Source organism: Lactuca virosa, chromosome 3 (genome assembly GCF_052849685.1).
Source record: "Lactuca virosa cultivar CGN04683 chromosome 3, Lactuca_virosa_CGN04683_v6, whole genome shotgun sequence".
In the NCBI taxonomy this organism is placed as follows: domain Eukaryota; kingdom Viridiplantae; phylum Streptophyta; class Magnoliopsida; order Asterales; family Asteraceae; genus Lactuca; species Lactuca virosa.
Window position 1 is genome coordinate 56,788,604 of NC_136428.1, and position 26,469 is coordinate 56,815,072.

The following is a 26,469-nucleotide window of genomic DNA, read 5'->3' on the forward strand; positions in this document are numbered from 1 at the left end:
AATAATATTTTGAAAACAAAGTTGTAATGTTTTGATGAACTTGACATGTTTTAAAAGTTTAAATTTGTTTGAAATTTTTGGGTGTTACAATAGGTGGGGGTGGGGTAGATATGGGTGTCATGGGGAGAGGGGATTAAGTGGGTGGGGTAAAAGTGGGGGTATGTATGTTATTTGAAATAATTAAAACTGAAAAATGAAACAATAGAAAATAAACATCTAAACATATTTTATAATTTTTTAAAATAAAAAAATGAAACTCAACCAGTTTTAATTAAACATGTTTTTCAAATTTTCTATAAAAATTAAAAATAAAAATTGATTTTGTTTTTTTGAAACTCAAAATGATTCGTAACTAAACACAGTCTTAATAATTTCGCTTGATATTTTAAACATTTGAAATAAATAGTGCTGTAACCATCCATTTTCTCTAAAAATAACTAGATATGACAAATAAGAAAATGTGGGTTAGACCGTTACAGTGACAAAGTGAATAATGATATTTGTTTGGATGAAATATTATATACTTCAAAATGTAAGATTAAATGTCTATTTTATTATTCCAAAAAACAAATGTAAATTAAACAGTTTTAAGGTGAAATGTGTTGGGCAAATTGTTAGTGTTTTAAACATTAATTTCATGTTTATTTTGGTTTAACAACCACTCAAGTCACCTTTATGGCTTTATCCAGATTAAGTAAAAAACAAAGTCACCCCTATCCAAATCAAGTAAAAAAACACAAGGGATATTAAAAAAAAAATGGTCGCCAAGAGTTAATAAAAATAAGGTTTGTTTTTGTGTTTTGCAAAACATAAATAAGGATTTTTATTTTTTTTATTTTGTGTTTTGCAAAAAATGACATTTTTGTTAAAAATAGGCTATTCTAAATTGATCAAAAATGTATAATATGCTCTTTTTTTTTTTCTAATTTGCAGAAAAAAAAAAAAGCCAACAACCAAACTAAAATACTAAGGGGTTGTTTGTTTTTTTTTTTTTTGTGAAGATCTGCGCAACCACTTTTGTCTGCGCCACGCAGACAACGCGCATACATATGTCCTCGCAGAGTGTTTGTTTTTTTGAAAGTGCCCAGATCAAAAACGTCTGCGCGATGTCTTCCTGGCGTAGACATGGGCCACCGTGGAGTTTTTTTTTTTTTTTTTTTTTTTGCTGAAAATGCATTTTTAATGTTTATAACATGAAATTAAGTTTAACAAATCAATTTATTTCAACAGCTGCAGACGTTAAAAACAAACAGTCTTCTTATTGCAGACTGCAGACATTTGGTCAACCTCTTCTGCCGCAGAGGCTTGCAGATGTGGTCCGCAGACTGCAGATATTTTGGCTTCAAAAAAACAAACAGCACCTAAATATCATTTTATTTTATGTATATGTTTAATTGATCAATTACGTTAAAAAGTACAAGTAGTATGCATTTAGGGAATTCTAATGAAAAATAAAATAATAAGTATGTGTTGGCCTAGTCTTGTATTATATTTTAGGAAATTATGTGTTTTGTTAAATTTTAATATCCTTTTTTTTATTGGAAAAGAACCTTCTCTAACGAGGGTTTCAGGCCAGTTTTTACGTACCGACTAATCCCCCGCTACAAACATGAGGTTATGTATCATGCCCTGGAGTCAATGCAAACGAACCTTCATGGTCACAATGGCTGAGTAGTGTCAGGATTTGAACATAAGTCGATATATTATCTACCATATCTTCCACATGTCTTACTAAATCACCACAAGCCACATGAAACATAAATCGAAAAACAATAGTTTGCTCTCTCCAAACTCAAAAACCAAATCTTTCTATTCAGTTTGGTTTTAATAAAAGCGAATCGTTCTCAACCTAATGGTTAATGACTTAATGCTCTCTTTTATGCTCAAAAATGAAAAAAAAATATAAAAATTTGTTTTTCTTGAAAAATAATATTTAAATATAAATGGTCTTCTAGAATGTTCTATAAGTGGTTTTTTCCTGAAATAAAAATAAAATAACGACTTTTCAATATAATGTTGTAAATATTAATGGTTTTCCTAAAATAAAAATATAAAAATACTATTAATAAGAAAGTAGAAAAAAGAAAAAGTAAATAGGGACTGAAAGGCGAAGTTGGATGATATTCGAGGGACGATTTATTCGAATCCAAACGTATGCGGTATTGGGTGATCCGTCGCGTTAAGTCCTCAACCACACATCCGTCTTCTCCGGTCCACGAGCGCTCATATCGTCAACGGAAATCCCCATTGATGACTTGATTTTTCTCTTCTCTTCTATATGAAAACACTGAGGAAACTTGGTTAGCTTGAAGAAGATTATCAATTGTCATGGGCACCGTCATCGACTCTCATTTCTTGGCACTCACAGCCATCGTTACTGTACAAACACACCCTCTCCCTCCTGCATTTTAATCATATTGTGAATAACTCTAATCATTCTGTTTCCTTGCAGTTTTGCTATCAGTTATCGTTCTTCGTAGTCACAGCACTTCTCAAATTCGATAAAGTCACTGATTTTGCAGGTATACCTTTTCCCATTGCTTCAATTTTACTCACTCCATACCTGTATTCTGTAAATTCTCTCTCCAAGACAGCGGGAGGCTTTTACTTTTCAGCTGAACCCAAAACTCTTCCATATCTATAATTCTTATCTGCTTTTTACTTGTTTTATATTAACCTTTCTCAGTTTGTGGTTTATGTTATTTCTGATCAGTTGATTGTACCCAAGTTTATTTGAACATGTATAGATGAAATTCATGTTTATTGTTTTCCTTTTTGTTAGAAACCAAGATACACTAATCATGATATGTTAGGCATGTGCTGAAATTCATCACTTTGGAAGAATTTACTCAGTCTGATCTAAACCTTACATTTTTTTAAAAATAACAGGAAGCACAAATTTTGTCATACTCGCTCTATTAACATTGATTCTAAAAGGATCATGGCACGTTAGACAGGTAACCAGCCCTTCTGTTTTCTATTTTTTCTTCATAATTTTATATTTCTAAAAATAATGTATCAATATTCATTCAGGTGGTTTTGAGCTTCTTTGTTGTAGTATGGGGTCTTCGCCTTGGAGTGTTTCTATTAATGAGGTATGAATACACAATTGTTCATTCTCAAACAATCAAAAATCCATTTTGTTCATTGCTTTCCACTTTCACATATCTTATCAGGATCTTGAATTGGGGAGAAGATCGACGTTTTGATGAGATGCGTGAAAATTTGGGAAAATTGGCGGTTTTCTGGATCTTTCAGGTTTCTGTGTTACGTATATAAATAAATTTTACTTCCAGAATCAAAAAAGATATATATTTTTCTTAGTAAATATTAAATAATAATTGTTGTTACGTTATTATATAACAGGCTGTATGGGTTTGGACAGTAAGTTTACCTGTGACAATTGTGAATGCAAGTGACTCAAATCCAGGAATTGAAGCTCGTGACATAATTGGATGGATTATGTGGGCTGTGGGCCTCACAATTGAAGCCACAGCTGATCAACAAAAGTTAATGTTCAAAAATTCTCCAGCAAACAGAGGAAAATGGTGTGATGCTGGATTATGGGGGTATTCTCGTCATCCTAACTACTTTGGCGAGGTTAGTGGTTAAGTCATTTATTTGTTTATTTTTTTTTTACATATAGATGTTGAGAATTAAATAAATCTTGGGAATTGGGATGCAGATTTTTCTTTGGTGGGGAATCTTTGTGGGGTCTACCCCTGTTTTAGATGGTGCTGAATGGCTAGTTGTACTTGGGCCAGTGTTTTTAACATTGTTGCTTCTTTTCGTTAGTGGGATACCCCTGCTTGAGGTTCGCTATTTTATTATTATTATTTTTTTAATAAATATTGTAATCGTTCAGTTGTTTAAATTTGTCAAAAACATGGATTCAGGTATCTGCAGATAAGAAGTATGGAAACGTGGCTGCATATCGACATTATAAAAACACAACAAGGTCAATCACAGCATTGTACTTTCAACTTTTTTCTTATTATGACATTATACTTTGAAAAACCATCCAACTATATCTATAATATTAAAAAAAATGAAAGTATGATCTTATAACAAACAAATCAATGAAAGTATATTGCTATTTCTTGCATTTAAATCTTTTGGAAATGAAATGAGACAAGTAACTTAATGAATTGTTTTTATAAATTCTTCAGTCCTCTCATTCCACTGCCTCCTATGGTGTATGGAAGCTTGCCCTCATGGTTGAAAGTAGGTTTCCTATTTGAGCTTCCTTTATACAACAAGAATCTTCCTAAAGAAGAAGTGTTAGGCTGGTAAGTCATTTTCCATTCAAATTTAAAAACATAAACTTGGGATCTTTCAATTCTTGAAATTTTAATAATTGTGACTCTGTTTTGCAAGGAAGAGAGATGGAAGTACTACAAAAATAGGCTGATTGCTTGCTAGATGCCTGGTGTATGCTATAGTTCGTTACAATTTTCCTGCTACAAGTATTTTTTATTTTTAACATCGTTTAATGTTGTAAAGAGTGTTCCATAACATGTATTGCCCAAAATTATATATTTATTATGCAACATTATTGAAATCATAGATTGACTTTTTTGTTATAGTCAAAATGTTCTTTCTAGGCTTTCCAAATTCCATCTCTTGTCATCATATAATTGTAAACTAATTAACCTGTATATAAACATAAGGAATAAGGTAGAAAATTTCATAATCACATTAATATATAAATATTGTTATTTAGTTTGCTTAGCCATAAAGACTAATATGATAAAATGTTTGTATTATACTTACTATCATGGACCTCCAATGAGTTTGATATGCATGTTATTGATAGGCATCAATGTGTTTTGACATGATAGCTGATCCATATCATGTCAAATTTGACTTTGTTTATCTTTTATTAAATTGGATAGTAATAATATCCAAGTCTTATCATAACATACCATTTCCATAATATTTCTATAACTTGGAATAATTCCTAAAACTAATTTCTATTCCATTAATGACATAAGAATTAAATAGTCGGTTAACACACGAACACATAGGTCTAAGGTGTTTATTTTTTTAGAGGCAAAAGGTCTACAGTCTATTGACCACGTCTGCAAACCTCTGCAGTAGAAGATGTAGACTAAACATTTGCAGTCTGCAAGAAAAAATCTGTTTTTTTTAAGATCTGCAGACTGCTAAAATAAACTAAAATTTAAATAATTCGTTTTTTTAACTTTAAAGAGGTTTTCAACATTGAAATTTAAATAATTTTAGTTTTCCAACATTGAAATATAAATCATACAACCACAATAACATTTTTTTTTAAATCATTCATTCCATATTTTGCATTAACTGTTCAGCAATTTCATCTCGTAAACGAGTCATGTAATCTCGGTCTGCTGCAGTATTATGTCCTTGAACCCCATCATCAACATCAACGCGTGCATGACTATTTTGAAACAACACATTGGGTTGCTCATATTAAGTAAAGAACTCATCGCTCAACCCCTCTTTCCGTATAAAATTATGTAGCGCGAAACATACAATGATAATGTTTCTTTGTGTAACCAAAGGAAATGGTGCCATCTTCTTCAATATAGGGAATCGTGTTTTCAAGACGCCAAAAGCACGTTCAATGACATTTCGAAGTTTTGCATGTGAATGATTAAATTTTTCTTTATTGGTCAATGGATGTCTCTGAGGAAAATCTCAAAGCCAATACCTCACATTACGATACGGAGCCATAAATCCTCGAGTGTGTGAATACGCGGTATCACAAAGATAATATTTATCTGTAAAAATATAAATAACTAATTAAAATTTTAAACTAAAATATAAATATTTAACAAACCATAAACATACCTGGTGGTGGAAACGGGAATTGTGTATGTGGATTCGCTAATGCTTCTGATAATATTCTTGAATCATGTGTTACCCCTTCCCAGTCGGCCAGAATAAACGTAAAAATCATGTTGAAGTCACAAACTGCCAATACGTTTTGATAACAATCCCCTTTTCCCCTTACTCTATACAAATCTTGTTTGTTAGTAGGGACAATAACATGTATCAAAGTTCCATCAAGTGCACCAACTGCTCCTTTAAAAACCTGTCGTAGCCTCTTATTATGTCCCAGAATGTTTGGATTCGGATTGAAAGAAGTTGGTACAATCACATCTTTTGCGAAAAACATCATTTTATCCAACACTTCATAAAAAAATTTATGAATTGTTTGTTTTGAGTGTTCAAATCTATGCTTGATAACCTCGCAACGTTGATTATGACCGATCATCATCAAAAACATAGCCATCTTTTCTTCAACCGATACATGTTTACTATCCTTTAACGAATAATTTACTCTAAAATGTGCACACAATCGAACAAAGGATTCACGAGACATACGCAATATTTCAACACATTGTTTGGGATCACCTTGCAATAACTCTAACGTGTATTGATGTCTCGACATATCTGAATCATTGTCTCGCATTCGTTTCAAACCTCTCTTCCAAAAAAAGCGGAGATACAAGTACATAAGTATTACGAGAAGTATTTTTTTATCGTTATCCATTATGAGCCTGTTAAACCGCAGAAACTTGTTAATAGCATAAACAACATAAATATAGAATCATAAATCAAAATTGGCAAAAAAAAAAAAAACCATACATATGTTTACCAAGTACCAACATAAGCAAAAAACTCAATCAATGGTTCCAACACAAGCAAAGAAAAAAAAAAGCAATGTTTCCTAATTTTATTAGTCCTAAACTTGTAGCCGTCATCTTAATTCATCCTCTTAATACCTCAGGAATATATAACAATGTCATCCATGCTGCTCTCATGTTCATAGACCCTCAATACCATCAAACAAAATTGCACAAAGTTTTCTCCCATTTCTAATAATAAAAAAAGCATATAAAAATCAGATATGAATACTATTCCAATTTCCAGCAACAATAACAACTAATTGCAGTTAAAATGTGATTTCCAACAACTATATACATCCAATCAAGGTTATCGATAGCGATAGCGAGGAAATAGCGACAACCCACCTATACGCTACGTAGCGATAACGATGAAATAGCGACAGCTATTTCATATTTTGTGATTTCTTATAAAATTAAACACTATATTTACTTGCACCTATGCAACAATTAAAAATAACATAGAACTAACAAGTATTAGTTCTATTAAGCTAACATTAAGTTCCAAAAGATGTTTACCATAAAAGATTGGTTAGTTTTAGACTCTAAAGTCTAAAATTAAGTTCTAATACCACAAAAGAATCGTTATTTTTAGACTCTAAAGTCTAAAACTATGTTTCAATACCACAAATCGATTTTGGTGAGGTGTGCTATTGTCGCTACTGTTGCAGAAGTGAGAAATAACCCGCCAAAATCGATTTTGGCGCCGATCGTACAATCTTAGTCGATTAGAGGGGAAGACATGAAATTGACTGTACGATTGCCCGCCTAAACCTATTCTGAGCCTAATTGCTACGTTTCTTACCGATTTAAACAAAAAAAAAAAAAAATTTGCCGGACATCGCTACACACGCTATTGCCTCGCTACAGGCATCGTACCGACCCATCACAGCTACGCTACGCTATTCGCTATAGCGAGTGTAGCGATCGCTGTTAACAACCTTGCATCCAACTTCATTTAAAAATGTGATTTCCAGCAAATATATACATTTAGTTTCAGTTAAAAATTGTGATTTCCAGCAACAATAACAGCTAATTTCAATAAATTGAACAACATTTTTCATATTTCAGAAAAATATATATATCAGCAAAGAAATCTGATTTCCAGCAACTATGAACATCTGATTTCAGCAAATAAAACTGATTTTCAGCAAATGTACATATGATTTTCGTGTTTCAGCAAACTAATCTGATTTTACCAACAACAACATCTGATTTCCAACAAATATAACAAACCCTAGAAGATAAGATCTGATTTCAGGAAAAATGTTCTTACCAGTGGCAGCAGAGATCGGAGACGATGGTGAAGACGTGAGCGACAGCTGGTGTGAGCAATTGCAGAGCAGAGGAGAAATCCGGAGACGTTGCTGAGCAGAGGAGAAGTACGGCGACGTTTGCGAGCGGTGGTCGGCGTCAAGGCTCTCACCGGAGTCGAAGCTTTCACCGGTGAGAGATGTTACAGCGATCGACGAGGGTTTTGGGGTGGAGGGTTTTTTGTGAAGAGGAAACGGTTTTTTTTTTACCTAAGGCTGTTTGGATTTGAATTTTTTGAATTTTTAAGATCTGATGATTTTAAGATGTTTGAATTTCTAAGAGGGTCTGAGTTTTTAAGATCTGAATATTTAATATGCTGTTTGGTTGAAACCTCTGATTTTAAGAGGTTTGAATTTCTAAGAGGGTCTGAGTTTTTAAGATCTAAATATTTAATATGTTGTTTGGTTGAAACCTCTGATTTTAAGAGGTTTGAATTTTTAAGAGGGTCTGAGTTTTTAAGATCTGAATATTTAATATGTTGTTTGGTTGAAACCTCTGAATTTCTGTACTGAATTATAAAAATAACTTTTTTACCCTAGACATTATTTTATACTGAATGCAATGTTTATTTTTCTAAAATAATTAAACCAATTCCTTTAATGGTTAAAAAAAATATATAAACATCATACAAATTCAAAATTAAATATACAAAATTATACAAAAATCTAAATAGAAACATTTTGGATGACATTGTTATAACTAAATAGATTTTTTTTTAAATACAATGCTCTAATTGGAAGAGGTGAAAATATAATGCTATAATAGATAAATCAATAAAATTTCATTGCTATTTTATCATTTACACATCACCACAAGTACAATAACATTATCTAATGATTATGTGTGTTCCAAATCACTGATATGTGGAAGCTCATTGAAAACATCCCTATACAACCCATATATCATTGCAGCCATGACACGTTCATTCAACAAAATGGAGGTATTTTCTTGCCTTCACAAAGCTTATTTCTTCCCTGTAAAACGGGAAAAATATTCATTCACTAAAAACTAAAAACAAGGCACCAAAAGTTAAATTCAACACTAAACACATGAGAAAATTCCACAAAATTAAACAATAAACATAAGAACATCTCATGTCAGATGCAAATTTGTAACCAAACATTATTACAATGGACTATTTATTCAGAGTTATATCACCATAAACCAATTGTTCATCAAATTTCTTGCAATTATGAAGTAATTTTGTATTCTTTGATAAAAAAAACTTTAACTTGCAGCTATAATGGAATCAAGCTTCTAGCAAGCATGTGCATAAGAATAAAGTAGAACAAGCAATGAATCACTATGGTGATGTGGCTGTTGAGCAACATTACAGTGACATTAGTCAAAAGGGGAGCCTGTCATAATTTGTAATGTTCTTGAAACCACTGATTCAAAACATCACATATTACCCAAAATATGAACATTTAAAAACTCTGAATATTAAATCGATTTTAGATTTCACATCAGGAGAACAATTCGATTTCAAGAATGTGGAGTGATTTTAGAAACTTTATACCTGACCAATGAAGGAGATCGGAGATCGTCTGGTGGAGACCGACGTTGTCGAGGGCGGAACCAGCGCTGGAGAGGGCGGCGCTTTCGAGTGTGGCACCAGCGATGTCGGAACTTAGTGGAGACCGACGTTTTCGGTTTTTGATTTTCGACTTTAGGGCATAGAAAACGCTGGGAAGGCTGCTGGGACGAAACAAACGGGGAGAAGAGGCTGCTGGGACGTCGACGATCGGCTGGGTGGCGTTGTTTCAGGCGGCGGCGGCGGCGAAGGGAACAGGCGAAGGGAAGCAGACGCGAACCGGGGAAGAAAACGTAGGAGGAAGACGCAAACAGGAGAAGAGGAGGTGGGTTATGTTCGACCGTGTGGTTTAGGGCAAAACAAGATGCGCGTTATTTTTTTTAATTCAGACTTTGTTTCATATCTGAAAAATTAAGAGGTGTTTTTGATTTTAAGAGGTAAAAAATAAGACCCAAACAAACGATCTGAATCTGAATTTTTCAGACATTGCCTCTTAATTTTACAATTAAGAGGTAAACAAACGGGGCCTTAGACTTTATTTATTTATTTATAACTTAATAAAAGTGTAGATTAAAATGTATGTGAAGAGGAAACGTATGCATTTTTTTAACCTTAGACTTTTTTTTAGCTTAGAATACTTGAAAGTTGAAAGACATTGGCCTAAATCCCCTTTAAAAGGGGACGTGTTTGTGGTCTTCTAAAAAACAAACGTTCTATAGATGAAAATGTCTACGCGTTGTCTGCGTGCACGACACATACATAAGAGACACATACATAAGAGGTTTAGAAGCTCTTTAAAAAAAAACATCACCTTATACATGACATGGGCATAGGCCATGAGGTAAACAAGTCTAATTAAATCTTATATGGGCTGGTATAATATAATACACAAGTAAATACATTAATATTCCTCCACGGTTTGAAGGTGGGATAAGACTAAACATTTAAACTCAGTAATCAATTGAGAGGAAATGCATTTGGTAAATATATTGGCATATTAGGATCGAAGGAATGTGAAGCACACGAAATGTCAACAATAGCTAACTTTGTTACAGACAAAAAGAATATTATTTGTTCTCAGATATTAGATTGGATTCGAAGAAAGATAAACAACACTCACATTGTTACAATATACAATTGTAAGCTTTAGATATTGTAGAGAGAGTCTCATGGAAAAGATTACAAGGCTACCGTGTCTCAGAAACATTACAATATTCAACTTCAACGCCAAAACGGTTAATCGCAAGTTGTCGTTTAGTGGATCATAAGAGGAAGTTGTCACTAAAATATACACGACTACCATAAGTGGATCAATGTGTAGAAGGGCATCCCTCTCTCATCATCATCATCGGTCAATCTGGAAGGCATAAATCTTAAGACCAATACCTAAGTTGCCATGTAGATTGTAGATACTACAACATCCGTTTAACAGCCACAAAGCGAGGCTCCTATCGGATCATGCATATATAGACAGATAAATACTAAATATTCGGCTATGTAAAGGTCAAGGTCAGGTATTGAAAAGCCTCAATAAGACTAGGAAGCCAAATCCAAAATAGTGGACCCCCAAAACAGATATCTTTAATTTTTTGTCAAAAGTTGTTTTTTTCTAGAAACAACTCAAATTCATGCATTTATGATGTTGATTAATACTGCCTTTTTTTTAATGATGTTTTGAAATTGTTCAAAATCACAAGGTATAAAACCTTAAATTTGTAGATAGGAACAACGGAACATAGATATACCGAGTCAACTATATCGATGCGTATTAATAAATTATTGTGACATTTTCAATGACGTATTCTTTTTATTCTGGAATGCTTAAGATTCACATGCACAGTCAACATTCTCCTTCACCACATGACATGACATCACATTTACAATTTATATTAAGTTGAAAATTATATGCAATGTATCCACAGATAGATTTTATACAAACTCCTGAAAAAACTTTTCAAATTTGAGAAAAAAAAAAACATTCACGTCAACTTATAAATAAAAAGATAAAACAATTATTTATGCAAACAAAGTTATATTTCTTTTTACCAATTTATACAGACATGTTTCAACTTGTTACCAATTTATGTAAAAAACCCACAAAGAAGTTTCTTTAGAAAATTCTTGAAGAAGCTTTCTTGCTTTTGCAATTTGGCTAACATGGTCAACAAGTTCAACCAAATTAAAGGCAGTTTTCTGATTCCGTTTAAAACTAATATAAAGTACAAAAAAACCTCACATCTAGCAAGAAACTATTCATTTCATAATCTATATATGATGATATATCCCACAAAACTGTCTTAAAACTTTTCCAATCCCAATTCCAATCAAATCAATACCCCAAAAATTCAGGTGCAAAACGAAGCAGCCTTTCCAAAGTACTTGGAGCAAATTTCCTTGCAAACATATAACACATCAAAGACGGCTTATCATTATAAACACATTCCCGACCTTCATGAAGTTTCTTCATAAATTCCTCCGTAATATCCATCGCCCCAAATGTTGCAGGGTGGGGCCCACCCCTGGACCAGTCAACCCAAGTCAAACTCCTGTTTGCAAGCAGTTTCGGTGCCTGGATTGTTAACAAAGTTGGAAAATAATGCTCATCAACATAACAAGCCGGCCTACAAAACAGTAGGAATTTTGGGTAAAATGTGACATCGGATATGATAATGGATGCGAGTTTTCGGTTGACTTCAAACCATTGAGAGCCTTTTCTCCATTGGGAAATGTTGACTTCGGGCAGCATGTTGGGGTTGTAGCGGCCCCGCCCGAATGGGCCCGGGTCATCAAAGGCCCCCATGAAACTGTATTTGGATCGTGTTATGTAACGATATGTTATGGTGAAGTTGTAGAGTGGAATGCATGATTCCGATACAAGAATGAAGTATTCGTTTGAGATGTCCAGAAGGGCGTTGGCTAGGAGTCTCCTTTCTGCATCACACATGCTCATTCTACCCCATTCGGCTATCTGTAACAGGGGTAAAATCGTCTTTTGTCAGGATAAATGATGTTTAAAAGGTTTATGAGAAAATGATGATGGTATTGGCACACTATACATAGTTGTTTCTTTTTGACTAAATCCGGACAGAATGACTTAATGGGTTAAGTTACCTATTTACCCTTCTTCTTTTTTCCTCCCAACTTCTCTCATTGATGAATATTGTTACAATTGATGGATATTATGAAATTTTTGGAATGTAAGGGTAAAATGGTCGTTTATTCTCATTCAGACGGTTTATTTAGCCCAGAAACCTTATGTATATAGTATATACAACACTTTATCCAAACAGATGTTCATTACCCATTCAGCCAGTTTTCCCATACACGAATTGATGAGAAACAAGAAAGAAACAGCTCCTTAAGTGGAAATGAAAAATATATATGAGGGTAAATTTGTAAAATGTTAGGACTTAATTGCGGGAAGCCTCAATTCTGTGTTTTTCTCTATTAACTCGTTCTTTCTGCATTAACTCAAAAAGAAACATCCAGATATAGCTAACTTAAGTTAAAGGGTGTTTCTTTTTTTACTTAACACATAAAGAACGTCTTAATAGGTTAAGTTATTATTGGGATTATTACAAGGGTCAATGTGGATAATAATCATAATATATGGTAATTGATCTATATGATATTTCCTATAGATTTGCACATCTTTTTATGGTAATACTTAAGTAGTCATAAAACTAGAAGTCTTTAAAGCAACTATCTTATAAACATGAATACATTAAAGCTAAAAGATAACAAGAAACAAGAAACAAGAAACAGGGCTCAACATACCTGACTTGGTATCTGTCTCTGATAAAAAACAGATGTTGATGGAAAACGAGCTTGAAATGATGGAAGTGAATGAATGTAAATAGAATAAAGACTGTTGTGCCCCTTAAAGAACCTCTCCCACAAAGGAGCCAATGGTAATGGGCCTTTAGTCAAGAACATAAAGGCAATCTTTGGGACTCTTGCAAATGGATACTTTTTTAACTGTGGAACAAAAGAAGCTCTCCAAAATAGCTCTTTATCACTCATTGTGTGGACAAGATTCGAAGGAGGTGTGATCCAATGGTCAAGATTGTTCTGTGGTTGTGCTTGTATACATGGTTGCAACATGGGGATTGCTGATGTCACTGTTGTTACTACTCCGGTTTTACGGATCATATATATACTAAATAATGATATGGCAAAACATAAAAGTAGAAACAAGGCAAGTAATTGAATAAGTCTTTGTGGTAAAGCCCTAGATTGGTTTGACCTACTTATAACTGTTGTAGGAGGATCTTTTCCTTCCTCCATTGGTAATAATAATAATAATAATCAAAGATTGTATCTTAATAACACAAAACTATGAGATTTTGGTTGTGGGTATGTTGTTTTATGGCTCATAAAGTCCTTTAAGAGCCTTCTTGCACCCTGAAATAGAAATCACAACGAGTTAAAGAGTATATCTTTGATATCAGTTATCAAAATAAAATAGAACAAGATCCCAGATGTTTTAATCTAGTGGTTTGTTTTTCATAATCCAAGAAATGTGAAAATTATCCCAAGAATATAAAGAGGGAAGTGTTTTCTAAAATGATAAAGTTGAAACCCTGTCAATCTCATCAAAAGAGGATACACCCGTCTACAAATCGATGATAACAATGGGTTTTAGGGAAAAAAGAAAAAGTTGGCAAAAGGTAAAAAGGATTAAAGGACAAAATTCTTCAAACCCCTTGTAGCAATTTGAGATCTCAAAACAACGAAAAAGTTGTATCGGGAAACGAAAAAACTTCAGTTTTTCGTAGTAATTAAAGGATTGTGAAATCTATGGGAGTTGATAATTACCAGGACGCATCTAACACGAAGGCTTTAAAGACGAATATCATCAAAACCAATCAATATGTATAAAACAGCAGAAACCCAATTTCAAATTGATATCATATAACATGGGTGATTGAGATAAGTATCAAAAAGACTCCTAATAACGAAACTAATTGAAAGATCTAGAACAAACTGATTGAGTAAATAAGGGGAAAAACATTGAAGTAGAACATACCATGAACTGGTGAGAAAAAGAGAGCATCCAACAACAATAACTAGTGATATCGCAGCTGATATTTGCCCCAATACTTTTATTGATTAATTGAGAAAAGGACTTTGCACTTGGTGTGTCTGTATCTGATGGAGAAAGATATATAGAAACGAATCCAGGAGTGTGGGAGTAAATATAGGCGACAAAGAATATAAGAATGGGGAAGTGCGAAACGTATGAAAGAGCGAAGAGATCTATGTAATGGTGGTCTGGTTCGTGTGATTTTGTTTTAGAATTGCTTACACAATGTTAGAGAGAGAGAGAGAGAGAGAGAGAGATAGATGGCTTTTATGGCGTGAACACTGGGCAGCAGTTTCTTTTTTTCTTTAATAAATTTTCTTTTTGTCTTTGGATTAAATTATTGTACGTTTTTTCAAGGAATTTATTGTTATAAAACTAGTCAAGGACACATGTGTAATAACCTATAATGTATTCCCATATTAGAGTTATATAATATAATGTATTCCCATATTAGAGTTATATAATATGGGTATTTAATTAATAACTAAATTGACACAATTGAAAAAAGTTCAACCCATTTGAAGTATATTGAACTGTTTGTGGGTAAAGCCTCTTCATTAATATTGACCATATAAATTGTAATTTTTGTCTGGTAAAATTGTGTTCACCGGTTGCAAATATATACATGTTCGCTTTTTTTTTTTTTTTTCCCTTTTTTAGTAAACTGCCTGGAGATATTAGTTTCAAAATGATTTTTGAAGTAAAAGAGTAGAACATATGTCGACAATGCGCAAACAAAATAAAGTGGGTTCCTCCAATTTTGATTGTTTATCACTTCATTGTGATTTCGTGATTGATGATTGTTTGATAGTAGGGAAACAAGTTCCGAGACAGGGATAATCAAGGTGAGGTCAACAATTGTCTTTCACTAAGGTCAACAATTGTTTTATTATTAGTATTTTTTTATATACATAATCATTGTTACATAACCATGAATGTTTTTATATATCTTTATCTTTTTTTTTTAAGTTATTTGTGAATGATTTTGCATAAACATTGTTGCCATTGTATTGTTTAAGGTGTTAGGAATTCCTTAGTCAAGTAGGACACAAGGAAGATCAATTGAGTAGAGCTCAAGCAAGGAGGTTTGATCCTATACAAAGAAAGTTGTTTTCCAGTCTTATTGTACTAGTTTGGTAGTCTAGGTCTATAAATACATTCATAGAATCGAGTTATGATCTATGTTGTAATCAAATTGAGTTTTTGAGTGATATTTTCTCAATAAAATTGAAGAGTTATTCCATATGTTTTGTTTTTCTGATTTGAATTGGTATCAGAGCCCATAAACAAAAAAATCCAGCGATAGAACACAAGTGGTCATCAGGTGGTACTCGACAAAAGTTGTTGTCGACATAAACCTTCTATAGACAAAGGTTTCTGTGAACGAGTTGATACATCTGCAACAATCGATTTTAATAATCGATCGTTTTTTCTGTTACACAAGATGTCTTAATTGAACGATTGATCTTCAGTTGTCGACAATCACAAATTGAAGAATTGTCGATTGGAGTATTGTCGATTGAAATTGTCAATCAAACAGTAATCATCGGTTTTGATTTTGAATTAAGTGAATTGCAAAATCGCCAAGTGTAATCGATCAATTGGAATCGACTTAATCGTTTTTGGAGTAATCGTTTATGGTTTGGAGTAATTGATCAAACATTAAATCGATAGAACAATGTTCAAAACAGTGCTAAGTTTTTTTTTCTCTGTTCACAATTGAGTTGATTTGAACAATATTCGTCGATTGAACTTAATTAGTTTGAAATTGATTGATCAACAATTGATCCCGTTTTTCTGCTTTGATCTTGAAAGAACAGTACTTTCAATCTCTCTGATTTCGAGTTTTTCTTTTCTAATTTGAGTAATCACCATGACGGGTGACACCTCAAATCTAGTGCCATCAAAAGAAATCGGAGCAACCTCTGTTCATTTCCCGATGTTGACAACTACAAACTACATAATTTAGGCTATGAGGATGAATGTAGCGTTAAAGATTCACAAAGCTTGGGAAGTAATGACCCAGGAACCATCACAACATAGAGAAAAACGATTTGGCCATGGGGTTATTGTACCGGTCGATTCCGGAGAGCTTGATTATTCAAACAGGCGATCAAGACACGAACAAGAAACTTTGGGATGCAATCAAGTCAAGGCACGTTGGAGCAGCACGTGTTCAAGAAGCCCGCTTGCAAACTCTCATGTCCAATTTCGATAGGCTCAAGATGTTGGAGACTGAATCGATAGATGATTATGCTGGAAAGTTGTCCGGAATAGCATCAAAAGCAACAACACTAGGAGAAACGATAGAAGAATCCAAGCTTGTAAATAAATTTCTTAAAACCTTACCACGATCCAAGTTCCTACATATTGTTGCATCACTTGAACAAGTATTAAATCTCAATGCAATGAGATTTGAAGATGTGGTAGGATGTCACACCCCCGAAACCAGACGGCGGAAACGTCTGAGGGCTCGCGTGACTTAAATTAAATATCATCACAATGAATATACATGAATCATAACATAAACATCATCATGCATCAATACATTACAACTGATATTGTTTACATCCAGTACATTGTTTTAAACATTACACATTCATAACATAAATTGTTCGAGAGTTTTTAAAACATAACATCCTAACGTACTTGATATTACCCTGCAACTTACCTGTTACCTGAGAATACAAGTTATTTTGAAAAACGTCAACATATGAAATGTTGGTGAGTTCATAAGCAGGGTTGTGATAAAAATGATTTCTGTAGTTTGTAAAACCCAGAAAATCCGATATTTTCTGAAAAGACAGTTGTTTATCAAAGTGTGGAGATCCATAAGTTGATGCATGAATGATTTCAAAACGTGTATAAAAAGGGAGTTTTGTATTATAGTTATAGAAGGATACAAGCGAGTGATGTTGATTTCCTCGAAAAACCCGATGTTTTCCGAATACATAAAATATAGTTACTTCTCAAATTGTTATACTGCCACAATGAATGATTTTGATTACTCTTCCTTGATTATTCGGATGGTATTGGATTAATTAATTTTTGTGAGTCGTTATAACCATGCATAATAATGACTAGTTCGTCTGTCTTGGCTACCTATCGTGCGCCGGGATTGATCTTAAGATTTTGTCACCCTAGACTGGCCGAGTCTAACTGTAGCGAACAGCTGAGGTGTGGGGGAGTCACCCCCGTATAGATCTATACACAAACTCTCGCTTTCCTTCCAGGAGACTTTGATTATAACTACAGACTACGAACGACCCTTGGAGGTATCGCCCGTTATTAATCACTTAACCCAAATAACATTGATTACTATTGATTAACGACCTGAATTTGTTTACTTTGATTACGCATAAGCCTAACAAACGAGGAGAAGAGGAATACAAAGCCGTGCTACTTTCGTGAGTTATTTTAGGCTGTTGGGTATACGAAGGACACGTTGGCCCATTTCGTATTTGATTACTTAGACCTTACTAGCAATGCTAATGGGCCACTAAGGCCCAATAGCACTTAAAAGCCATTGAGGGTCCCTTTAATATGAAATTGGGTCATAGAAGGCCCAATAACATTTATCATTATTATCCCTTGGGCCCAAAAATCATGTTAATGGATCACAAAGGCCCATCAAGCATGTTTGGAACTTTCAAGCCCAAAGTTTTGAATGTTTACTTGTTTTAGGTATTGCATAATTGTTGGAAGGTTTGATTTAACGATTGAAAATTTTGGATCGGCGCGAGGCCGTTCGGTTGTTTTTAACGATTTTGGAATTATACATATATTCATCTTCATGAATTGTAGTTTTGTATTTTTGACTCAAACATCTTAATAGTAAAAGATTGATTCAAAATATAGTTTTGACCTTTTTAGCCCTTCTTTAATAAAAATGACAATTTTAGTCCCTTATATATAAAAAAAGACATTTTAGCCCTTAAACCATTTTTTAACACATTTGACCCATAGACTTGTTCAAGTGATATTTTTGGCTCAAAACTTATTCTTTGGCAGTTTCAGCCCTTCCAGAAAAGTGTTTTTCGGTTAAAGTCCACACTTTTTACAACTTTTACAATTTTGGCCCAAAATCCAAAAACTTTACTTTTTTGATCCTTTTTGGAAAAGAAAAGCATTTTTAACCCTTGAAATAGTTTTGTTTAACTTCTTATCCCCTGTTTTGAAGAATTTACCATTTCAGCCCCTTGAAAATCATGTTTTTCGCAACTTTGGGCTTAATGGGCCGAAAAGCCCAAAAATTGGCCCATTAAGCTAATATTTACATTTCAAGTCCTTTGAAGAGCATAATATTCATAAAAACATTTATTTTAACTGATTTGACTCTTTTAGCCCTTGAGAAAACCGTGAATGGCAATTTTTTTAACTTAACTTTTGTTTATTTGACAATTTAAGTCCAAAAATTGATTTTATGTTACAATATGTTTATCATAATCTTGGAGGGTAATTTTCTTGACTTGTTTAGTGTAATATAACTTTGTTCATGTTTGTTTTCTTACTCATGCCATAGATCTCGAGTTTTCTTCCCTTTTTGTTTACATATTCAACACATAAGCACATAAAATCACACATACATGCATAAAATCATACATAGCATACACATACACATAGATCTACACATTTTACTTGTATTCTCCCCCATAAAACTTATGAAAACCGAAAAGAGAGTGGTATGAACTCACCTTGAGTTTGTGGGTTCGGTTTTGAAGAAGAATGGAAGAAGGTTGATGCAAATCTCGGCCTAACAAGCTTCTTGGAGGATCTTTGGCTTAGATGTGTTCTAAGATGCAAGATCACGAGTTTGAATAGATTAAGAGGAGATTTTTGATGAAATGAAGTAGTTAGATCATGGATTCAAGTAAAGACTTACCAAGAATGATGATATTAATTGGTAACTCTTTGAAGTCACACACCAATGCTCGAAAATTTGGAGAAAAGGGAAGAGTTCTTGAGAGTTTTTCTTGTAAGTGTTTGATCAAAATGAAAATGGTGGTGGTGTGTGGAGCTCTCGGCCGTAGATAAGGAGAGAGGGGAGAGAAATGAGCTTACCTTGATACATGAAACTATGCATGGATACATGGAAGATATTACTAAGAGATATGTTGGATAATCATGAGGTGTCAACATAAAAGTCAACTCTCTTAATCTCCTTCTTTTTTTTCCCACTTGGGCCGAGAATTAGAGAAAAGAGAAGAGAGTTTTCGGCCTTTTTGCTTAAATCCATATTGTGGGTCCAATTTGATGATTTTTCAGCCCAATTGGTCCTTGGAGGTGATTCACGGCCCAATATGATTCAAAGAATGAGTTTTATGGCTTATTAAGTTAATTAGATTTGTTATGGCTCATTAGGGTATTTTATTTCATTCTAGGCCCATTATGGCCCAAAATGTTAAAATAAAAGAAAGTGGATCCAATTAGGGTCCATTTAAGGGTCCTAAGCCCAAAATAGTCAAATTGGAAGCTTATTGGTCCATTAGGCCCAATAAGAAATCCTAGTCCAAAATGGGCTTAAGCCGGGATTTCTAGGGTTTCCAATTCCTTGTTGACTATTTGCAGTGCTTGTATAAAGTGTTTTGATGGAAGTTTGTTGTTATTGAATAAGCACCATACATGCTTTCACCTTTTGGTTTGCAATTGTTATCATTGTTGTTGTTACAAAGCATCAAAATTCCTAGTTGTGACATCATCCCCCCGTTAGAGGGATTTTCGTCCCGAAATTCTTTTGAAAGCTAGATTTGAGAATGCGAGAATAGGTGAGGGTACTTCTGCTTCATTTGGTCTTCACGTTCCCATGTGAATTCTGGTCTGCGTCTCGCGTTCCATCGAACTTTCACAATCGGAATGCGAATTTGCTTAGTACGATTCACCTCCCTGTCCATGATTTCGACTGGTTCCTCGATGAACAGGAGATTCTCGTTGATTTCGATTTCTTCTAAGGGAATGATGAGAGTTTCGTCGGATAAGCATTTCTTTAAATTGGAAACATAGAACACGGGGTGTACACTACTGAGCTCAGCGGGTAGCTGCAGTCTATAAGCCACTGGACCGATTCGGGCAAGAATCTCAAAGGGTCCAATGTATCGAGGGTTTAGTTTTCCCCGTTTCCCAAAACGAATCACCCCTTTCCAGGGAGAGACCTTTAATAACACCCTATCCCCGACTCTAAACTCCAAGGGCTTTCGCCGCTTATCGGCGTAGCTCTTTTGTTTGTCTCGTGATGATTGCAGTCGGGCTCTGATCTGAATTATCTTCTCGGTCGTTTCGCGTATGACTTCCGGTCCTGTTAATGCATTGTCTGATGTTTGTCCTCTTGCTAACTGAGTGTCCCCTATCTCAGCCCAACACAATGGTGATCTACATTTACGCCCATATAATGCCTCGAAAGGAGCGACTTTGATGCTCGAGTGATAACTGTTGTTGTATGAGAATTCAACCAAAGGCAAGTGGGTATCCCACGACTTTCCAAAGTCTATCACACATGCACGAAGCATGTCTTCAAGGGTTTGAATGGTTCGTTCGCTTTGACCATCCGTTTGTGGGTGGTAGGCAGTGCTCATGTCAAGTTGTGTTCCCATAGCTTTCTGAAGGGATTGCCAAAAGCGTGAAGTAAACCTACTATCTCTATCTGAGATGATAGATATGGGCACTCCGTGGAGTCTCACTATTTCCTTGATATAGGTCCTTGTCAGACGTTCCATCTTGTATGATTCTTTTATTGGCAGGAAATGAGCGGATTTTGTTAATCTATCAACTATTACCCATATGGTATCCAAACCGTCCGTCGACTTGGGTAGTTTGGTCACAAAATCCATGGTAATCCTTTCCCATTTCCACTCGGGAATTACTGGTTGCTGTAGTAATCCGGAGGGCTTCTGATATTCCATATTTACTTTAGCACACGTGAGGCACTTGCTAACGTAGGTGGCAATCTCTGCCTTCATGTTAGGCCACCAATAATGTTGCTTAACATCCAAGTACATTTTATCTGAACCCGGATGGATGGAGTATCGCGTCTTGTGGGCTTCGTTCATGACTACTCCTCTGAATCCCCCAAATTTAGGGACCCAAATGCGGTTCATGAAGTAATATGCTCCGTCTTCCTTCACTTCAAAGTTCTTCTCCATTCCACGCAACGCTTCGCTTGTTTTGTTTTCTGCCTTCATGGCATCGAACTGAGCTGCCCTGATTTGAGAGGTTAGGTGGGATCGAATGGTTATGGAGAGAGTCTTCAGACGACGATTCGAGTAATCCTTCCGACTCAAGGCATCAGCTACTACGTTAGCTTTACCTGGGTGGTACTTGATTTCGCACTCGTAATCGTTCAGCAATTCAACCCATCTTCGTTGCCTCATGTTTAACTCTTTTTTATCTAAGATGTGCTGGAGACTCTTGTGGTCGGTGAAAATGGTGCACTTGGTACCGTAAAGGTAGTGCCTCCAAATCTTCAGGGCGAAGACCACAGCTCCTAATTCCAGGTCATGGGTGGTATAATTCACCTCATGTGTCTTTAGTTGCCGGGACGCATAAGCTATCACCTTTCCACGCTGCATGAGTACACAGCCCAAACCTTGATTCGACGCATCACAGTAAACTACAAAGTCTTCTGTTCCTTCCAGTAGTGATAGTACCGGCGCACTGCAGAGTGCTTGCTTCAGAGTTCGGAATGCAGCTTCTTGCTTATCTGTCCATTCGAAGGGCACGCCCTTTTGTGTAAGTGAGGTAAGTGGCTTGGCTGTTTTGGAGAAGTTTTGAATGAATCTCCTATAGTAGCCTGCGAGACCTAAGAATTGACGAATTCCGGTGGGTGTCGTTGGAATCGCCCATCCTTCGATAGCCTTGACTTTAGAAGGATCCACATGTATCCCTTCCTGACTAATAACATGACCCAAAAAGTTCACACTACGGAGCCAAAACTCACACTTAGAGAGTTTTGCGTATAACCTTTCGGTTCGTAGGGTTTCCAGGATTTGTCGGAGATGTCGGTCGTGTTCTTCTTCGCTTCGGGAATAGACGAGGATATCGTCGATGAAAACGATGACAAAGTTATCAAGGAATGGTCGGCAGATTCGATTCATTAGGTCCATGAATGCGGCAGGGGCATTCGTTATACCGAAGGGCATTACGACAAATTCATAATGTCCATAACGAGTTCGGAAGGCGGTTTTAGGAATATCCTCCTCCCGGACTTTGAGTTGGTGGTATCCAGATCGTAGATCTATCTTAGAGAAGTAACTAGCTCCTTGGAGTTGGTCAAATAGATCGTCGATTCTTGGAAGTGGATAGCGGTTCTTGATAGTGAGCTTGTTAAGTTCTCTGTAGTCAATACACATCCTAAAGGTACCGTCTTTCTTTTTAACAAAGAGAACCGGAGCTCCCCAAGGTGAGAAGCTGGGTCGGATAAATCCTTTGTCCAAAAGTTCGCCGAGTTGACTGGACAACTCTTGCATCTCTGCAGGAGCCAATCTGTAGGGTGATTTGGCGATGGGAGTAGCTCCTGGCACTAGATCAATTCGGAACTCGACTTGTCTTTCTGGGGGTATCCCCGGAAGATCCTCCGGAAAGACATCCGGGAAATCGCAAGCCACAGGGATGTTTCGAATATTGATCTCTTCTTTGGACTTATCCACTATATGGGCTAGAAACGTCAAATCCTTCTTTCGTAGGTATTTATGTGCCTTAATGCACGAGATAAGACGAAGGTTCGTGCTGGGTTTGTCTCTGTATATAATTAGGGTTTCGTGATTTGGGAGATGAAGGCGAACGGCCTTCTTGTGACACATAATTTCAGCATGGTGGGGGGTTTAACCAATCCATGCCGATAATCACATCAAAACTCCTAATGGAAACAGGCATTAAGTTTATTTGAAAGACGTGATGGTTCAAGGCCAGGGTACATCCGATGTAGATTTCCCCAGTGGATTCTATTTTCCCATTAGCCATTTCCACCGTAAAGGTTTCATTAAGCTTCTGGGGTTGTTGTTTTAACAAATGCTTGAATTTATTACTCACGAAACTTCGTTCTGCCCCGGTATCAAATAGGATGCATGCATAAGTATGGTTTAGGAGGAACGTACCGGTAACAACAGCGGGATCCTGCGCTGCTTCTCCCTGACCCATAGCTAGCACCCTTCCTGTTCCTCCGTTCCCAAGGTTGTTGATGTTGGGGCAGTTTCGACGGATATGCCCAGTCTTTCCACATCCATAGCAGGTGGGGCTTGATCCTGTGTTATTGCCGCTATTGTTGGTGTTGTTGTTGTTGTTGCTGCGGTTATTGTTGTTGTTTCCTTGTTGTTGGTTCTGGGGAGGATAGGTCCTGCAATACCTTGCCGTGTGACCCTTCCGATTGCAACTGGTACAGTGCATCTCTCTGCATTCGCCATTATGATGAAGACTGCACTTTGGGAGATTCCCAGAATACTGCTTAGGGGCACTTGGATTTGCTGAGGCTGGATCATGTGGTGTGGAGGGAACTTGGGTGGTTGCAGCATTGACTGTCACTGTCTGTTGCTTCTTTGATGACTCTGAGCCTTGTCGTCCTTTTCTTTTGTTGTTCTTTCCTTTCTTGTTGTCACTCTCCTTCTTGCCTTCAGTTTCCACTGGCTTCTCGCCCTTCTTGTTGTTGTGGTCGTACAGTTTCTTAGCCAATCTCTTGGCACTGTCGAAAGTTGTAGGATTTGCAGCTATTACATTTCCTTGAATTGGGGAGGTTAATCCCCAGATGAATCGTTCGATTTTCTTTCCTTCTGAAGTAATCATGCCAGGGCACAACAGTGACAGCTCGCTAAACCTTGATATGTATGCATCTATGTCGGAATTTCAGGCGGTGAGATTCCACAACTCTTGCTCCATTTTCTGAATTTCGCCTCGCGGGCAGTACTCAGCCATCATCATTTCTTTCAACTCCGTCCACGGCATAGCGTTGGCTACGGGGAGAGTCATGGCCTCTACATGTCCATTCCACCAAGTAAGAGCTTGGTCAACGAATGTGCATGCGGCGAACTTCACTTTCACCTCCTCGGGGCATTCACATATCTCAAATACCGATTCCACTTTTTCCATCCATCTCTTTAGAGTTATCATTCCACCCGTTCCATTAAAGGTTTGTGGCTTAGCGTTGGTGAAGTCCTTGTAAGAGCATGTCTTGGTAGGTCCTTGATTTGCTCCGTTGTTCGAACTCCTAGCCCCTTGTCCATTGACTCCACCATTGTTCCCTTGGTGGATTTGCGTCATGGCTGCAGTAACCGCAGCAGATACAGCTGCTTGGAATGCAGCTGAGTTGACTTCGGGTGGGGTTGGTCCAGGGTTTCCACGAGTTGGTCGTTGGGGCATCTTTCTGTCATGGAATGGAAAGATGTTGAGTGCCTATGATTCTTGTGAGATTGTGGTCCTATAAACTAGGTGTATTGCATGTACTTAAGACCTGACGAAACTGGATGCCCTGGTGCTCTCCTTCCATGGTGACTGAGAGGAGGTATATGAATAAACTATTATTACTCCTAAGATGTTTTAATTATTATGTAGATTGAGATGATGTTCTTTTCTTGGTAACAAGGGGTATGTTTTTAGGTTTACCGTCCATCGAGGTTTTTACCGGGGTATCTAATAGTTGTACTTCGGAGAAAATGTAGTTGATCAGGCTACATCCACCCCTTAATACAACTAAGAACAGTCCCGACTTAACCAAGATGTCAGTATTATTTTATTTGGTTTGGTATTATGTTCTTTTTCCTATATCGCACAAGTAAAGATGTTTTATCGTTGTGTTTTATTTGTTTTGTTCAGAGTTGTTTTAGTCCCTCTTTGGTTTATAGTTGCATATCAATGTGTGGTTAGATATGTCAGTTCACTATAAACAGAGCTCTGATACCAACCTGTCACACCCCCGAAACCAGACGACGGAAACGTCTGAGGGCTCGCGTGACTAAATTGAATATCATCACAATGAATATACATGAATCATAACATAAACATCACCATGCATCAATACCTTACAACTGATATTGTTCACATCCAGTACATTGTTTTAAACATTACACATTCATAACATAAATTGTTCGAGAGTTTTTAAAACATAACATCCTAACGTACTTGATATTACCCTGCAGCTTACCTGTTACCTGAGAATACAAGTTATTTTGAAAAACGTCAACATATGAAATGTTGGTGAGTTCATAAGCAGGGTTGTGATAAAAATGATTTCTGTAGTCTGTAAAACCCAGAAAATCCGATATTTTTCTGAAAAGACAGTTGTTTTATCAAAGTGTGGAGATCCATAAGTTGATGCATGAATGATTTCAAAACGTGTATAAAAAGGGAGTTTTGTATTATAGTTATAGAAGGATACAAGCGAGTGATGTTGATTTCCTCGAAAAACCCGATGTTTTCCGAATACATAAAATACAGTTACTTCTCAAATTGTTATACTGCCACAATGAATGATTTTGATTACTCTTCCTTGATTATTCGGATGGTATTGGATTAATTAATTTTTGTGAGTCGTTATAACCATGCATAATAATAACTAGTTCGTCTGTCTTGGCTACCTATCGTGCGCCGGGATTGATCTTAAGATTTTGTCACCCTAGACTGGCCGAGTCTAACTGTAGCGAACACCTGAGGTGTGGGGGAGTCACCCCCGTATAGATCTATACACAAACTCTCGCTCTCCTTCCAGGAGACTTTGATTATAACTACAGACTACGAACGACCCTTGGAGGTATCGCCCGTTATTAATCACTTAACCCAAATAACATTGATTACTATTGATTAACGACCTGAATTTGTTTACTTTGATTACGCATAAGCCTAACAAACGAGGAGAAGAGGAATACAAAGCCGTGCTACTTTCGTGA

At 35.9% G+C, this 26,469-nt stretch overlaps 3 protein-coding genes across 4 annotated transcripts; 1 reads left to right on the forward strand and 2 right to left on the reverse strand.

The window, feature by feature from the left end:
- Positions 1–2,124: 2,124 nt before the first annotated feature.
- LOC145165757 (uncharacterized) lies at positions 2,125–4,583 on the forward strand. 2 transcript variants are annotated; one of them, XM_079084597.1, is made up of 10 exons: positions 2,125–2,379; positions 2,453–2,522; positions 2,890–2,957; positions 3,034–3,095; positions 3,177–3,258; positions 3,367–3,600; positions 3,686–3,814; positions 3,897–3,958; positions 4,170–4,289; positions 4,378–4,583. In XM_079084597.1, exons 1-10 carry the CDS (start codon positions 2,329–2,331, stop codon positions 4,409–4,411), a joined length of 912 nt encoding a protein of 303 aa, XP_078940723.1. In that variant the 5' UTR covers positions 2,125–2,328; the 3' UTR covers positions 4,412–4,583. The 2 variants fall into 2 exon arrangements, with proteins under 2 accessions (XP_078940723.1, XP_078940724.1); XM_079084598.1 differs by having other exon boundaries at positions 4,382–4,583.
- Positions 4,584–5,229: 646 nt separating this feature from the next.
- On the reverse strand, positions 5,230–8,199 carry LOC145162333 (uncharacterized). Its single transcript, XM_079081510.1, has 3 exons — positions 7,948–8,199; positions 5,833–6,545; positions 5,230–5,762 (listed from the first exon to the last, which is right to left on the reverse strand). The coding sequence occupies exons 2-3, from the start codon at positions 6,536–6,538 to the stop codon at positions 5,680–5,682; spliced, it is 789 nt and encodes a 262-aa protein (XP_078937636.1). The 5' UTR covers positions 6,539–6,545; positions 7,948–8,199; the 3' UTR covers positions 5,230–5,679.
- Positions 8,200–11,624: 3,425 nt separating this feature from the next.
- On the reverse strand, positions 11,625–14,901 carry LOC145165759 (glycosyltransferase BC10-like). The gene is made up of 3 exons (XM_079084599.1): positions 14,549–14,901; positions 13,297–13,923; positions 11,625–12,487 (listed from the first exon to the last, which is right to left on the reverse strand). The coding sequence occupies exons 2-3, from the start codon at positions 13,804–13,806 to the stop codon at positions 11,849–11,851; spliced, it is 1,149 nt and encodes a 382-aa protein (XP_078940725.1). The 5' UTR covers positions 13,807–13,923; positions 14,549–14,901; the 3' UTR covers positions 11,625–11,848.
- Positions 14,902–26,469: the final 11,568 nt, after the last annotated feature.